General features: G+C 62.3%; 2 protein-coding genes across 10 annotated transcripts; both read left to right on the forward strand.

Annotated features, from left to right (window-relative positions):
• The first annotated feature begins 863 nt into the window (after positions 1-863).
• On the forward strand, positions 864-6294 carry LOC102394398 (zinc finger protein 324A). Its single transcript, XM_045163405.1, has 4 exons — positions 864-1235; positions 2460-2586; positions 2871-2987; positions 3579-6294. The coding sequence occupies exons 1-4, from the start codon at positions 1194-1196 to the stop codon at positions 4970-4972; spliced, it is 1680 nt and encodes a 559-aa protein (XP_045019340.1). The 5' UTR covers positions 864-1193; the 3' UTR covers positions 4973-6294.
• Positions 6295-6441: 147 nt separating this feature from the next.
• ZNF446 (zinc finger protein 446) lies at positions 6442-14815 on the forward strand. Of its 9 annotated transcripts, none has more exons than XR_006546177.2 (8): positions 8737-9104; positions 9638-10005; positions 10081-10282; positions 10555-10685; positions 11760-11841; positions 11976-12068; positions 12223-12679; positions 12909-14815. XR_006546177.2 is itself a non-coding variant. In XM_044931822.2 (7 exons), exons 2-7 carry the CDS (start codon positions 9664-9666, stop codon positions 12600-12602), a joined length of 1230 nt encoding a protein of 409 aa, XP_044787757.2. In that variant the 5' UTR covers positions 6442-8359; positions 9638-9663; the 3' UTR covers positions 12603-14815. The 9 variants fall into 9 exon arrangements, 7 of the variants coding, with proteins under 7 accessions (XP_044787757.2, XP_044787755.2, XP_044787756.2 ...); XR_006546178.2 differs by having other exon boundaries at positions 13019-14815; XM_044931822.2 differs by lacking the exon at positions 8737-9104 and adding an exon at positions 6442-8359 and having other exon boundaries at positions 12223-14815.
• The last annotated feature ends 1315 nt before the right edge of the window (positions 14816-16130 follow it).

A 16130-nucleotide genomic window follows, 5' to 3' on the forward strand; every position in this document is an offset into this window, starting at 1 on the left:
ACTTACTTGGCAGTCCAGTGGTTAAGACTCCGTGCTTTCACTGCAGGGGGTGCAGGTTTGATCCCTGGTTGAAGGGATCCCTCGTGCTATGCCATGAAGCCAGGACAATAGAAAAAGACCTTGTGTTCGAGTCCCAATATATAGGTTTAGGCTGGGTTTGTAGTCCAGCCGTGGGTTCAAGGTGCACCCCAGACGGGACTTGAATATTCTTTGTGTACAAGAATGGCAGGAAACATGTCCTACAGAGATATACATTAGATTTTCTTCAGTTTCAAGGTGAGCAAAATTTAAGTACAAATACTAATTGTAGTATTAAGGAAATCAGTCCTGAATATTCATTGGAAGGACTGATTCTGAAGCTGAAGCTCCAATACTTTGGCCATATGATGAGACGAACTGACTCACTGGAAAAGACCCTGATGCTGGGAAAGAGTGAAGGCAGGAGGAGAAGGGGACGCCAGAGGATGAGATGGTTGGATGGCATCACTAACTCGATGGACATGAGTTTGAGCAAGATCCGGGAGATGGTGATGGACAGGGAAGCCTGGTGTGCTGCAGTCCATGGAGTCTTAAAGAGTCGGACACGAACTGAGCGACTGAACTGAAGTGAACGCCAAAATGGATGCTATCTCTTACAATACAAGGATTTACAAACAGTATTAATAGTACAGACAGCTGGACGGCCGGCTACTCCACTTCCCAGCGTCCCTCGCGGTGACGCTTTGCTGTTGCCGTGGAGACAGGAGCTTTCCCCCACCACCCCCACCGCCGTCCGCCCTGCCTGCAGGCAGGCGGAAGCCACGCCTCCCCGAAGTCTCTGCGCGTGCGTCCGCAACGCGCCACGGGCCAATGAGAGCTCACGAGATTGGACTTCCGGCGCCTGGGACTGTCACTTGGCTACCGGTGTCGGGCCACGCCGGTGACGGCCGGAGAGGGCAGAGTCGCGGCCGGCTTGGCTGGAGGGTCTTGTGACCCGAGGCGCGGGCAGCGAGGACGCGCGGGAGGAGACTCGAGGCGCGGGCGGCGGAGCCAGGAGGCCCACCACTCGTAGCCGGTCTCAGTTTCCCCGGGTGCCGCTTGGGCTGCCGCCTAGCCGCGCGCTCTCTGGTTTCCACGCAGCCCCGACGCGGCGCCCTTGACGGACGGGGAGAGTGAGGCCCGCGTCTGGGCGCCCGCCCTTTCTGCAGGTTCCAATGGCGGCGCTTCCGAAACCGAAACTGCGGGACCAGGAGAGGGTATGTCCTAAAGGACAGGCCGAGGAGTTAAGACTATCCCAGGGCACTGGAGACTGGACATGCTCTAAGTCACGAGGTTTTACGTATCCCATCGTTTTCTGGATGGAGGGCAGCATAGGGGGTGGCGCTGTGCAGGGAGCAGGCTGCGGCCAGAGTCCTGGCAGTGGAGAAGAGAATTCTGTGTAGATACGCTGGTGTAGCAAGTGGGATGTGCGTGAGTGCCCAATGGAAGGGCCATTCTAAGGTTTTCCGCGGAGCACCCAACAGGATGCAGGTGTGGGGCCAGGATTTGGGAGCTTGGCCTGAAATCGAAAACCCTTGATTACATCCTTGCCCTGGGACTGTCAGTGACAGCTATCACTCAGTGGGACAGAGTGGGGGAGGGGCGAAGAAGGTGCTGTAGACAAAATTAGGCATTTGAAGGGAAAGTAGGTTTAAGGGGAAATTGGTAAGAGTCTGTGGTATCTTAGAGTGGAGGTGTCCATGTGACATCTGGAATTGTAGCTGTCCAACGACAGTGTCCTGGCGTTCTGAGTGAGGCCGAGCCTGGGAATCAAGCGTAGGAGGAGGGGATCTCATGGAGTCAGCCAGGGACATGCATGGATACTTAGGGCTCTAGGGAGATGGAAATGGCTGGCAGTCCTGGGGCTCTTGGGGGAAGTCTGGCAGGTGGCTGAGGGAAAGGAGGCGGCAGCCGAATGAGGAGGAAATAGAGGAGGTCTGACTGTTGGAGGAGGGAAGTGGCTTCTGTGTGCCTGCCAGGTCCTTGGGATCTTGCCTGTGGCGACTGCAGGGGATCAGCCAACCCTCTGGTTCAAAGAGCAGCCTCGAAATGTTGGGCGAGTTCAGCAGGAGAGGGCATCCCTGCAGAGATGGGCGTGTCCTGGGGGCTCTGCTGCCGCCACTTGCAGTTACTTGTGCAGGAGCAGTGAGGGCACCTTTGGGGTGGGTCAGCATTTGCAAAGGCTGGAGAATGGGTGGGCACCAGGGGCTTCCCTTGGGGCTTCCTCTGGTTTCCTCATGTAGATGGCCAGGTGGGGTTAAAAAGGCCTAGATAAGGAAGGCAGAGGGGCTCAGCCAGGTCAGGGGCGTTCCACCTGCAGAGACTTGTTGGGGGGCGGGTAGCAGCTGAGAGACGTGCGCAGAGGTAGCTTTTGGGGCAGAGAGCTGGGTCTTGGGTCACACAGCCGTAGCTTCATTGTGTCCACCTTCTGACTCTGGCAGGGCCTAATGGCCTTTGAGGATGTGGCCGTGCACTTCTCCCAGGAGGAGTGGGGGCTACTGGATACAGCGCAGAGGGCTCTGTACCGCCGGGTGATGCTGGAGAACTTCGCCCTCCTGGCCTCGCTGGGTAAGTGCTGGGTCCACACACGAAGCCAGGCTGGGCTGCCAGCACTAACCTCTCATCGCCTGGCAGCCGCGTGCCCGCTGGCCAAGCATCCCTGTTAGCTGTGGTGTCTCAGCACTCAGTCCCCTGCTGGTGCTGCCAGCACGGTTTTCCTTGCTCGTGGGAGGAGGTGTGACCCTGCCCTGGGGTGTGCCCTTGGCCTCCTCATCCTCACAGAGGGTGCTGTCTGCGTCCCGCGAAGCCCCAGCCCCTCCGTCTGCCCCTCACTCGCCCGTCTTCTCCTGCAGGCCTGTCTGTGTCCCGGCCCCGCGTGGTCACGCAGCTGGAGCGCGGCAACGAGCCCTGGGTTCTCAGTGGGGCGGACGTGACCCTGGCCCGGGATGCCCAGAGGAGGCCCCACCACGGTGAGTGGGGCTCGGGGTGTGAGCTGGAGGCCAGTCTTTGAGCTGGCTTCGTACGCCTCCTTTCCAGGATGTGGTCCTTTCTGGCTTCCCACCCTCCTGACTGTCCACTTTCAGCCTCTTCTAGAGGCTCCGACTTTGGCCGCCCTTTGAAGGTGGCTCTGGGGCCGCCTCCAGGCCATGGGGAGACCTGCCCAGAGTTCCACCCTTGGCCAGTGTGTGTGGCCTCAGACCCTTCCAGTCTTCCCTTGCCACCTCATCCGTGAGGCCATTTATTTATGGGTGCATGGTTTCTTGAGCACTTGGAGTGGCCAGCTCCATTCCAGGCCCTGGGGACACAGTCTTGCCCAGATCACTTGCGGTCTTGCCTTTGTGGGGTCCTACGGGGGAGAGGCAGTCAGTAGGTGCTAGGGCCCAGGCGGTCAGTACCAGAGTTGGTGAGTGAGGAGCAGAGAGGAGAACCCCGGGGTCAGCTCTGCACCTGAAGGTAGTCAGGCCCCTGTCCCCCTCATCCACGCTGGGTCTGGGGTCCCCTCGCCTACCCCCACGGCCCGCCCAGGATGACCCAGTCGTCCACCGTTTCTGTGCCTGCAGGCTCCCCTCCTCTGATGGAGGACGGCTATGTTTCTGGAGAAACCCCATTCCCAGGGGCCTTCGGGGATGGCTCCCCTCTGGCGCCTGCCAGGGTCGTCCGCACCGCGGGTGCCTGTGAGCGCGGGAAGATCCCAGAGGGTCGGCGCAGCATCTCCCCTTCCCGGGAGAGGAGACCCACCGGGGTGTCCGTGATCTACTGGGAGAGGCTCCGGCTGGGGCCGGGCAGGGGCGACGCCAGCGTGAGCCTCCGGCTGACCTCTTCTCTGCGGCCACCACCTGGGGACAAGGCCCTCGCAGAGCACCCCGCGCCCAGCCAGCCGCCCCGGGTGTCGGAGCGGCGGAAGCCCTGGGCACGCGAGGCCCCCAGGGGAGCCTTCTCGAGTGCTCCCGGGGCTCCAGGAGCACGAGGGATGGGCCCGGCCTGGCGTGAGCCGCCCGGCTGGGCCGAGCTGGGTGAGGCGCTGCAGCCCGGGCCTGGCCTCCTCTCTGGGGAGAAGCCCTTCGAGTGCAGGGCGTGCAGCAAGGTGTTCGTGAAGAGCTCCGACCTGCTCAAGCACCTGCGCACACACACCGGGGAGCGGCCGTACGAGTGCACGCAGTGCGGCAAAGCCTTCAGCCAGACGTCGCACCTGACGCAGCACCAGCGCATCCACAGCGGGGAGACACCCTACAGCTGCCCGGCCTGCGGGCAGGCCTTCCGGCACAGCTCGTCGCTGGTACGGCACCAACGCATCCACACGGCCGAGAAGGCCTTCCGCTGCGCCGAGTGCGGCAAGGCCTTTAGCCACCGCTCCAACCTCAGCCAGCACCGCAAGATCCATGCGGGCGGCCGGCCCTACGCGTGCGCGCGCTGTGGCCGCAGCTTCTGCCGCAACTCGCACCTCATCCAGCACGAGCGCACGCACACAGGCGAGAAGCCCTTCGCCTGCGCGCTCTGTGGGGCTGCCTTCAGCCAGGGCTCGTCGCTCTTCAAGCACCGGCGCGTGCACACGGGCGAGAAACCCTTCGCCTGCGCGCAGTGCGGCCGCGCCTTCAGCCATAGCTCCAACCTGCGGCAGCACCGGCTGCTGCACACGGGCGAGCGGCCCTTCCGCTGCGCGGACTGCGGCAAGGCCTTCGCCAAGGGCGCCGTTCTGCTCAGCCACCGGCGCATCCACACGGGCGAGAAGCCGTTCGTGTGTGCGCACTGCGGCCGCGCCTTCCGCGAGCGCCCGGCCCTCTTCCACCACCAGAGGCTCCACACCGGCGAGAAGCCGGCACGGCGGCCCCGGGCTGGCCCGCGCCCCCCGTCCAGGCCGCCTTCGGGGGCATCGCCCGAGGGCGCGCTGGGGCGGGAAGCCGGGCGCCCCGCCACCTCGGGCCTAGCCACCATCCTGAGAACCACTGAGGCCTAAGGGTGCGGCCCGACCTTCCCCGGCCGGTGGTTGGGCGCTTCCGCGCACACAGGCCCGGTACTCCGCAGAGGCCTCCACTCTGGAGGAGCTCGGCGCGGGCACTGGGGTTCCTCCTGCACCTGGTGACGAGATCTGCCGCTTGTCGGCCACAGCTCACCCCTCCAGCCTCAAGCGGTCTGGCTGCAGAAAGGACGGGGGAGGCCTGCAGGGTGCTGCCGGTTCACGCGTGTCTTCACTGTGGTACCACCAGAATGGGAGGTGCTGGAGGGCATGGAGGTTGTCCGGAGACATTTCCGAGGTTTCCACGCAAATGAGGCTTCGTAGAGAACCGCTGCACCCCCGCTGCCGGGAGATTCCCCACCCCAGGCCTCAGTTCAGCCCGGGCTTCCTGGGAGCGGGCCCGTGGACAGGAGGCCTTGTGGGAGGTGGCTGTTGGCTTTAGAACCAGTGGCTGGGCTCTGAGCCTCAGCTCCCGCCTCCGGGGAAGAGAAAACATTGAGGCTGCAGACGGCAATCTGCAATTCCCGCAGGCTCCCGCCAGCTCCGCCTCTGCCTGCGGCGGTTTCTCCTGACAGCGCTGAGGGGCTGGTGTGGCTGGGGTCCCCACTCCCCAGAGGAGGCTGAGGCGCAGAGAGCTCGCCCCTTCACCCCACACTTAGCTTGCCAGCTCGGAGGGTGAAGCCTGCTGGCTCCCTGCACGAGGCCGACCCTCAGGAGGAGGGGAGTCCCCAGGGAGCTGGGGGGCAAGGTGCAGAGTGCCGGTTCCCTGGCTATGCTTGTTCACTCAGATTGTGGTCCCGGCTTAGCTCCTGTGTCCTGCCCTCCCTAAAGTCAGCGCCATCCAAGCCTCTCCAGGCCCACTGCCCTGACGGGAGGTGACCACAGCAACAGGTTCAGAGGAGGCGGGTGGGGCACTTGCTTCTGTGGGATCCAGTGGCCGTGTGCCTGCCTGTGCCCCCCTCATGGGGCGGAGGACTTGACATCACCTGAAGCTGTGTGTGGCGCTCTTATGAGACCCCTTCCCAGGGTGCCACAGCCCACCTGGTAGGGGCACTGAGGCAGACAAATGGGCTGGGGGCCCGGTTGGCTTCTTGTGGCCTTCCACCTGGGGCATCTCCACCCGGGGTCTCACCTCCAGGGAAGTTAACGGTGCATTTATTGGAGGGGAAAAGACTAGAAGTTATGGCTTGGAGGTATGTTTTAAACTCTGCACGGCACTGTGCAGGTCCGCAGCCTCAGCCTCCAGGTCGTGGTTCAGAAGGTTTTGATAAGACAGAGTCCAGAGAGACTCTCTAATAAAGGTTTCTTTTTAGAAACATGAACACAGCTGGCCTGAAGCGGGTTTCATCTCAGCGTGATGCACACGTGTTGTCACACAGCTTCAGGGCCCTGGCTTCAGGCCTGGTCCCTGTGAGGGGCTTCAGGGTAGAGGTGCAGCCTGTCTGTCCCCTGAGCAGTCGGGGACCCGGATGGGGTGGGGCTGCCCCACGCTGCAGCTCTGCTGGGAGATGAGCCCTTGTGGGTCCAGACCCTGGAATCTGAGGCTGTGGCCACGTGTGGTGACCCAGAAGGTTGACCCCAGCCCAGTGAGCGCTCCAGCTCCATCACCTCAAGACCTCACATTCTTAAGTCTCCACCTGCCGGCAGGCTGCCGCCCCTGAAACCTCACAAGTCTTTGAAGGAAAGGAGACTTGGGGGTAGGGAGAGGGGTCACACAGGGTCAGGCTCCCCAAGACTCCTCAGGGGCAGGTCCTCTGAGCCAGTGTCCAGCCGTCTTGGGCCCAACCTCTCTGCTCTGGTCCTTGCTTTGGCCTGGCTCTGTCTTGTCTTCCCCTAGGCAGGCCTCCATGAGAGAACATTGAGCAGGTTATATCAGGGTCTGTTGGTGTGGCTGTGAGATGCAGGCAAACCCCACAGCTTACAGAGCGCTGTGGTAGGAGCCCGTGGGACTCAAGAGCAAACGAGCCTGTTGCATATCAAACAGGTTCCCAGAGAATCAGTCACATGCAACCTTTGTTGCATCTCAGAAGAAGCTCCTGGAACCTGGTTTCCACCCTGAGCCCTACTGACCCCTCAGGCTAGGCCTGGTGCCCTGTCCAGCCTCCTTCCTGCTTCACTGAGCTTTTCTTGCCATGTGGTTGGCTCCTACTACCCCAGTTCCTCCACCCTCCTCGAGTCCACCCTCCCAGTACCAAGGGGTGGTCAGAGGCTCCAGCCCTGTTTCTGTAGGAACAGCAACCGTAAGTATCCCCCTGCCCCCATGTCTTGGCCCCAGAGTTGTCCTCCAAACCTTTGTGGTCATGTTGGGCTGTGTCCTGCCAGGCCGACCTCTCTGCTTAACCCCGAATGTGTTATGACTGTAAGTTTTTGTGGGTTTTCTAGGTCAAGATGAAGGACTGAACACATGCATCTTGGTCCAGAAACCCACTGAAACCACAGGGAGCGTGTGAAACACTAACCCTTGGGAATTCCCTGGCAGTCCGGTGGTTAGGACTCCAAGCTTCCATTGCTGGGGGCTCAGGGTTCGATCCCTAATTGGGGAACTAGGATCCCACATTCTGCGTGATGTGGCCAATACGTAAATAAAACACAAAACCGCAAGTAGGATCGTGAAAGAGGAGGCAATGGCATACGGAAGCTAGAAGTGGGTGGAAATCGAGGAGCTAGTACCGATTTGGGGAAAAGCCAAATACTGAGTTGGCGCTGATGGACGTGCAGGGTGGTCCAACCAGGCTCACGCTGTAGAAATCCAGAAGGCTTGAAAACCAGAAGCCCTCTGGAAGGGTAGACCCAAAATAAACATGACTGAGGGAAATCTGAATAGGCTGTTAGAGCTCCTGCTCTCCCCACATGGTAGATGGTGGAAGAGACCTTTCTTTGCAGGACTCATCTAGCTGAAGGCACGTCTGAGAGTCTGAGGATATAGATTACGGGACAGTTTCCTCATCAGTAGATGAGTGCCTGCTGTCCCCGCACACCCGCAGGGCGCTCAGTGGTAGTCGAATGACGGACCCCAGCGCCACCCTCGCTGGAGAAATTCCTGGGGAAGGCGGAGAACGCCCATGGGTTAGGCCAGCCTTCCCGGCAGGTCCCTGCTTCCTCCTGGGACCCCGAGAGGCGAGTCTCTGGGAAACTTCGGCCGCCTGGGAGGGCAGGGCCACGCTCCGGCGGTCGCCTTGGAAATAGCGGGAGGCGGGCCGCTGTGCTCCCGCGGTAACCACGGCGACCGCCGGCGCCCAGAAGGAGGCTGCAGGGAGGCACCAGGGCGGAGCGCCAGCCTGATTGGCCGAGAGGTCACGCCCCGCCCCGCCTCACCTCTCGGCCAATAGGTGCCGGCCTGCTGTGCGCATGCGCAACGGCCGGAGGACTCGTCCATCTCGGCAGTTGGTGAGTCTTCGGGGGCGGGTGCAAAGGGAGAGCGGCTGCCGGAACGGGGCGGGAGCCCCCCGAAGCCCGCGGCGCCGCAGATGCCGCTCGGAGGACTGGGGCGCCCCTCAGTCATGCGAGGACTCCGAGAAAGAGCACCTGCTCTGAGGCCGCTCCTGTGCCCCCGTGCTGAGGCTCATGGGAAACGTAGTCCGACGGGGGTGGGGGTGGGGGGGGTGGCGGGGGCCTCGGAGCAGACGTGTGATTGGCCAGGGCGGCGTCGCCGAGGCAACGCGCGAAGGGCTGGCCGACGGGGGCAGCGGAAGGGACGGGGCTTCAAGGCAGACGCGTGATGGGTCAGGGCCGCGTCGCCGGGGCAACGCGCGAGGGGCGGGCCCATGGGGGGGCGGTGCCCCGCGGAAGGGGGCGGGGCCGCTCACCGCAGAGGCTTGGGGTGGCTGAGTGGGCGCCGGCCGGCGCGGCGCACGGGCACCTCCCGCCGCCGCTCGATGCGCGTGGGCCCTCCCGCTGCCACCCGACGCGTGCGGGGCGCCCCGCCCCCGAGCCTTCGTCTGGCCCTTCCTCCGTCTGGGGCGCCGTCCCTTCCTCGTGGAGGACCCCCGTCTCCCCTCCGTCTGTGGAAGGCCAGCTCTGGGGGTCGGGCCCTGTCCAACCTGTCGGACAGGCCCCCCCATGTGGACGCGTCTCCCTGCGGACCCTCAGGGCCGGGACACGGTTGTCCGCGGAGCGCCCCATACAGCCCTAGGTTCTGTTTTGCTTGGCTTCCGCTTTTCACAAGTACAGTCCACAGGGTGTGAGTCACGCACAGCTGTATAGTGTCAGCGAGCACGGTGTCTCGGGGTGCACGTCGGCCCCTGCCTCGCCCGTGGCTCAGACCAGCCCCTCGGGGTGCCCCTCTTGAATCAACGTCACCCGTAGATGGAGGGGACGGGTAGCCTGTTCTCACCCTGGCTCCCCCACCCTCGGCTCCTCGGCCTGACCCTGGAAGCCTGGGGTAATTCCCCTGGCCTTGCGTTCAGCATCATCTAGCTGTTCCCTGGAAGCTCCATCCGACTCCAAGTGGTTCACAAGGCTTCCTTCTGCTCTTAGTTCCAGCTCTCGTGACCTTTCCTTCCACGAAACTTTCCCCAGTTCAGCCTCTAGCATCTCCACACTAGGGTCCTCTCTGTCTAGACATCAGCACCACCACCACCACCCCTGGGCTGGGGCTGTCTGCACGCAGCTGCCTCACCTTGGCTGTGGCCTTGTGGCTGACACTCTGACCCCTCTTTCCTGCAGGTGGCTCCAGGAAGATTCCTCGCACAATGCCATCCCCACTGGGTCCCCCGAGTCTGCCTTCTCTGGACCCCGAGGCCATCCCAGAAGATCCTGAGACGGCACGCCAGCGCTTCCGGGGCTTCTGCTACCAGGAGGTGGCTGGTCCCCGGGTGGCTCTGGCCCGGCTGCAGTTTCTGTGCCACCAGTGGTTACAGCCCGAGGCTCACTCCAAGGAGCAGATTCTGGACCTGCTGGTGCTGGAGCAGTTCCTGGGGGCGCTGCCCCCTGAGATTCAGGCCTGGGTGCGGGGCCAGCAGCCAGGCAGCCCCGAGGAGGCGGTTGTCCTGGTCGAAGACCTGCAGCGTGACCCTGGGCAGCTGCTGGGCTGGGTGAGTGTGGTGGTGGTGGCTTCTCTGAGGGACAGAGTGAAACTAGCACCCCAATGACCCTCCCTCCCCCCTCAGATTACAGCACATGTCCTGCAGCAAGCTGTGCTCCCAGCCACGCAGAAGACAGAGGAGTTGGTGGGGGGTGTCCACCCCTCAGGGACAGTGGAGCCCCTCAGGGCAGCCTCTGGGGAGGGGCCAAAGGATGCCCAGATGGAGGGCAATGCCCAGCTCAGCTGCAGCGTGAAGGAGGAGCCTGATGGCTATGTGCAGGAGACAGGTGAGGTGCGGGTATACGAGGGCTGGGGCCCTTTGAGAGTGCAAAGGGGGGAGTCCAGGAGAGGTTGTGCGGAGACTGGGGGCTCCTGGAGTGGGTCTGGCGTCCCCAGCTGGGAGGCAGGCCCCACAAGGACTGGGTCCCCCGGAGGCTGGAGGGAAGGGCTGGCTGCCTACCTGCCGTGTGCCTGGCACACAAAGAGCACACCTCCTGCTGCCAGAGGAGGGCCCAGGCTACAGCACCAATGCCAGCTCCTTGCCTGCCCTGGCTCGCAGGGACAGTCCCTGACCCCTGCCTGCCTGGCTTCCTAGCATCCTCCAGCCCCCCACCTCCAGCCCAGTCCCACAAGGAGCACGTCGAACAACAGGAACCGACCTCCACACCCTTCCAGCCACCCCGGCTTCAGGTGAGCAGCCCCTGGTTGGCAAGTACAGCCCTGCTGCAGGAAGAGGGTGTCCTCAGGGGCTGCTCTCTGTCCTGCCGGATGTCCAGGCTCCTTGGCCAGTGCTTCTTGTCCTCTTTGCTGCCCCGAAGTGGAGTTGGTGTCAGGGTACCCCTGGCAGGGCCTGGGGGACAGAACAGTGCTTGGAAAGAATTCTGCTATCAGGGAACTGGGAACTTGGTTTAGAGTGATGGGAACTGGCAGAGGTAGATTTCGCACTTACAGACGTGAGACGGAGATTGGCAGGAGTCCTGAGCCGGCACCCGGGGTGAACCCTCATGGGCTTGTGCAGAGGGGACAGGGTCCCCAGTGTGGCAGGAAAGCCTGAGTGCCACCCAGCAGTCTGGCCTCCCTTGCACACCTGAGGTCAGAATAGAGACACTCTTACCAGGAAATGGCCCGGGGCCTTCATCCAAGGCCAGTCAGCCCTCAGCTGCAACCAGCTGGGCATGGAAGCCCCGTCACTGGAGGGCTTGGGTCCTGAGTGCAGGCAGCAGGGTCTTGTCCTTTCCCAGTGACACTGTTCCTAACCCTCTCTGCACTGAGAAGCTCGCGAGGGCCCAGCTGCAGCCTAAAGGCCTGGTTGCATCAACCACAGCCGGCCCAGCTGTGTCCAGAGGTGCGAGGCTGTGCCTGCCCTCTGGCGCCCCAGCCTCCCTGCAAGTTTGCTGAGGTGCTGGGCACTTTCCCTGAGGATCTCTATTACCCTTGAAACCAGAGGCAGGGGAGAGATGGTTGGGGTCCCCGCCATTCCCTGGCCTTTTGCTCCATGCAGCACACGCAGTCCCAGGGCCATCCAGGTGTCCTCAGCTTCCTTCTGTGCGGCCAGAACCTGGGGTGGGGCAGCTGAGGGTGACTGGTGAGCCAAGAGGCAGCTCCCTTCCCGGGCCTGCATCTGCAGTGCTCACTGGTTCCCATCTCAGCAGGTGAGGCTTTGGTAACCTGCCACCCCTCAGGGGACCAGCAGGAGTCTGGCCAGGATCGGCCTGGTGGGTGCAGGGTAGATAGTTATGTGGGTGATGGGTTGTGTCCCTGCAGGAGTGGGGGCTCCTGGAACCATCCCAGAAGGAGCTGTACTGGGACGCGATGCTGGAGAAGTACGGCACGGTGGTTTCCCTGGGTGAGGCCCCCTCTCCTTGTCTGGGCCCTTGGGCGCACCTTGCCTCCCAGCGCTTCCCAAGGGCCGCCCCCCCCCCCGACACCCCGTCCCTTCATTCGTGCGAACCCCTCACCTGATGGGCCCCCCACCTCAAGCAGGGTTGCCGCACCCCCTGCCTGAGTCCCGCGCGGAGTCTCAGCCGGAGGTGCTGAGCACTGGATCCGAGGGGCGGAGACGGCTCCGCCCTGGTGAGTGGCCTCTCGAGGTCCCTCGGTGGGGGTTGGGGTGCAGGTGCGGGTGGGGCAGGGGCGGGGGTGGAGAATGGGGGCGGGCGGGGTGCCCAGGAGGCCTCGCCTGGACAGTGCTGGGCCCCCAGGTGACCTGGCCTCCTTCACTCCCCAGGAGATGAGAGCGAGGGCCAGCCCGGTGGCCCCGAGGCCCCGCCACCACCACCGCCGCCGAGGAGCAAGCCCTACACGTGCACTCAGTGCGGCGGCGCCTTCGACTGGAAGTCGGTGTTCGTCATCCACCGCCGCGCGCACGCTGGCGGCCAGTGCACAGAGAAGCCACCGGCCGGCCCGCCCCAACGCGCGCTCCCGGGCCCGCGCGGCTACGCCTGTGAGGAGTGCGGCCACAGCTTCAGCTGGAAGTCGCAGCTGGTCATCCACCGCAAGGGCCACGCTGGCCAGCGGCGCCACCTTTGTGCTGACTGCGGCCACAGCTTCGACTGGAAGTCCCAGCTGGTCATCCACCGCAAGAGTCACCGGCCCGAGGCCCCTTGAGCGTGGGAAGGGCGGTCTCCCCATCCCTGCGCCAGCGAGGCCTGGAGACCTGGAGGCCGCCCAGGACCCTGGAGCAGGTCAGAGTCCCAGGGGATCCCTCAGACCCCCTCAGTCTCCCCCCCGGAGTCAATGCTCCCCGTCTCCTGCCTCCCCCACCCCAGCTTTCTGAGAGGCCTGGGCTCCAGGCCTCCGCCAGCCCAGTGCAGCCAGGGGACTTGGAAGCTCCCACCGGTGACCTAGTGCAGGCTCCCCTGACCTCTGGGACCACTTGGCTTGGTGACCAGGCCCCTCCCACTCCTCCTGCAGAAGCTGGGCCCGAGGTTTGAGTGTGGACGGGCCAGGAACCCTAGGAGAGCACGGCCTGCTTCCGTCAGCAGCCAGCTGCAAAGTTGAAGTTTATCCACTGTGCGTTTTAGAGTTTTAACAGATTCCAGTTTTAAACTGGAGACGTTTCTGCAGAAGAATCCTGGCGTGTGGTCTCTGCTGATCGGATCAGAGCAACTGCCCTCCGCCTAGCCCCTGGAGCTGCCGAGCAGCTGGCCCCCGAGCCGGGCCAGCGTCCAGCCCGCCTGCTCCTTGGCCGCACACCCAACTGCTGGCATTGTTGTCCCTGCCTGAGTGGACGTGAAGGGAACTTCTCTCCAAGGATTTCTGGACAAGGATGGGCTCCGAGAACAGATGTCACTTAGGCCTGTAGGCCGGCGGCTCAGGGCTGTGTCCCCACAGCCTGCACAGCGGGCCACCCCCGGCGGCCCGTCTGGGTCCTGGGCAGTCGTCCAGGTCTTGGCCAGCATCCTGTGCTACTTTCCTACTGCTGCGATGGCTTGACACAACACGTGTATCCTCCTGGGACTCGGGATTGGGTCTCCCTGGGCCCAGTCACGGTGTCAGCAGGGCTGGTTCCTCCTGAAGTCTCTAAGGGGGAATCCACTGCAAGAGTTTTTCTGGCTTGTAGAGGCCGCTGCGCCCCTTGCTTGGTGGCCCTTCACTCCATCTGCAGCGCTCGCCATGGATGCTGCGGTCCCACACTGCCTCCTCCTTGTCAGGCCCTCGGGGCTGTGTCCAGAGTCCCCAGGAACCGTGGTGGTCCTCGTCTCAGGACTGCACGGCTTCCACGTCCACCCACCCTCCTGCTCTCATCTGCACAAGCCCTTTGCGTGTGAGGTGACATTCAAGGCTCCAGGGGTTAGGACGTGGACGTCTTGGGGGCTGTTACTCGGTACGCTTCGGTCTCCGTTCTGCTCTAAAACGAGCATTTTGTGGGAGGTGATTTCAGGGAAACATGTGAGCCTAAGAATTGAGCCCCCTGCAGCCTCGGGCACATGCAGGGGTCGCAGGAGGGTGTTGAGTACGGCAGTAACCATCGTTACTGGGCAAGGTGGAGGACGCCTGGACGGGGGTTGGGGGGCTTACTGCAGCCTGAAACTGGGAGGGAGAAGCCTTCATCCCAGGGACCCACCTCCTCCATGCCCAGTCTTCTGGGACCTTTGAGCTGTTGACCATACTCAGGCCCGGGGAAGCACGGCCAGGCTGCAGGTGGAACTGGGCACCGGTGATCTTGTTACCACATCCAAGCTTGTGTTGCTTGGTGCATGACAGGCTGATGAACCAAGAGCCTGAGTGGTTAGGGCAAGGAGTAGTGCCTGTATTCAAAAAGCCAGATGATAGGAGACTTGTGCCCCAAAGAACCATCTCGTCTGAGTTAAAATCCAGGCTGCTCTTACACTGTGAGGGGATGGAGTAAGGTGAAACATTTCCTGCTTCAGAGAGGATGTGTTCATTTCCTCCTCCATGTAGACACTCACAGGTGGTGTGGTCAGGAGGTCTCCTGTGAGCTAAACAAAGGAATTCTAGCTTAAATGCTCACTACCTGTGAGTCAGGGCTCCCAGAGGTGGGCTATTATGTACAATTTAAGCTTAGAAGCAGCATTCTTAGTGACTAAGCAGCATCACTTAGTGACTCAGTGATTGACTCAGGTGACAGAATTCAAAGGTTCTTCCTCATTGTAACACAGTCTGGCTGGCAGCCAGAGGTGAGGTCTGTGCTGGGGTCACAGAGGAATGTGCCAGGGCAGGGCCCAGCCACACACAGATAGTGAGGGGCGGGCGGGGGCAGGCAGGCAGCCTTCTTGGGAGATTTTCCATATTTAAAAGTAGTTTCTGTTTACTTAGAAAAGTCTGAAATATACCAGAGGACAAAGGTCACAAAAGTGGTCCTGGATGGCACTGTTTTTCTTGGTGTTCACACGGGGGTGGGGTTTTACAGCGGGCGAGGCCCCAGCCTGTTGTTCTGAGCCCTGCTCTTCCCGCCCACCTCCCTGTGTTGCTAAAAATGGGACGTGTCATGATGCCTAGGTGGAGATTCCACTTCCTGGGTTTCCACCAGGCCCCGACAGTTCCTTGTCTGCCTCTCCCTCATAGCTCCCCGTGCCGTGAGGACACACCTGAGCAGACCCTCCGGGGGCAACCTGTGTGTTTCCTCAAAACAGACTCCCGCAGAGTGGGAGTGGCAAGTTTTCTCGAGCATGGGATTTCTGTTCTTATTTTCTTTTTCTTCTTGTTTTAAGAAACAAAACAGATTACAGTTCTGAGGTCAGGAGGCAGGCATAGTCTCACTGCGCTAAAGTCCAGGTCCCGCAGGCCTGCTTTCCCTCTCTGATCTCTGGGAGAACCATCGCTACACTTTTCCACCCTAGAGGAGGCCTGTGTGCCACGCTCACCGCCCTTCCCCAAACCTTCTAGCCTGGCAGTGGCCACTCAGTGCTCAAGGGGGCTCGCCCGACACTCTCCTCTGCCCTCCTTTTCCACCTCTAAGGACCCTCGTGATGACGCTGGGCCCACCTGCATCATCTCAAACAGTCCCCCTGTCTCACGGTCAGCTGGTGGGGTAAGGGGTTTTTAAATTCTCCGCGGACTCATCAGCGTCTTCTGGACACATGGCCCCCGCCCGCCTTCCTGGGAAGGAAAGGCTTCCAGCGGCAGAGGCCCCAGAACGTCGTGGACTTGCTTTTCCAACCTTCCTTTTCCATCCTGCGGGCGAAGCCCACGAGCTCTGTGTCTCTGCGGACAGCAGGCAGGCTCCACCCCACCCACGTGCTCGGGTGTGCCTGTCGCCCTGTTGGCGTGGCCTCGCGCATCACGGGGTCACATCCGTCACTGTCTTCCATCGGCTTTAGACTGCTTGCCCCAGCCAGCTCCCACAGCACGGTCACCCTGCCTCTTGCCGTTGTGACTGAGCCAAGCCTCCTCGGCCAGCCTCCTGGGCACCCCGCACCCCAGCATCGCCTGGGCTGCCTCTGGGCCGAGACCGTGGGTGGCGTTGGTGTCTTCCCGCCTGGTCCCAGTTACTCGCTTCCCACCCCGTCTCATCTGGTCCTCGAGGCCACCGAGAGCCTCTGTCCTCAGCTGGGCCTCCCTCCAGCTCCGTCTCTTTCCTCTGTCGTTGCTCCCGAATTAAGCCTGCTGGAGGCGACCCAGTGGTTGGCCGAACCGCAATCTGACGCGGGTCTATCTGACATCTGCACCAGC

Source organism: Bubalus bubalis, chromosome 18 (assembly GCF_019923935.1).
Source record: "Bubalus bubalis isolate 160015118507 breed Murrah chromosome 18, NDDB_SH_1, whole genome shotgun sequence".
Lineage (NCBI taxonomy): Eukaryota > Metazoa > Chordata > Mammalia > Artiodactyla > Bovidae > Bubalus > Bubalus bubalis.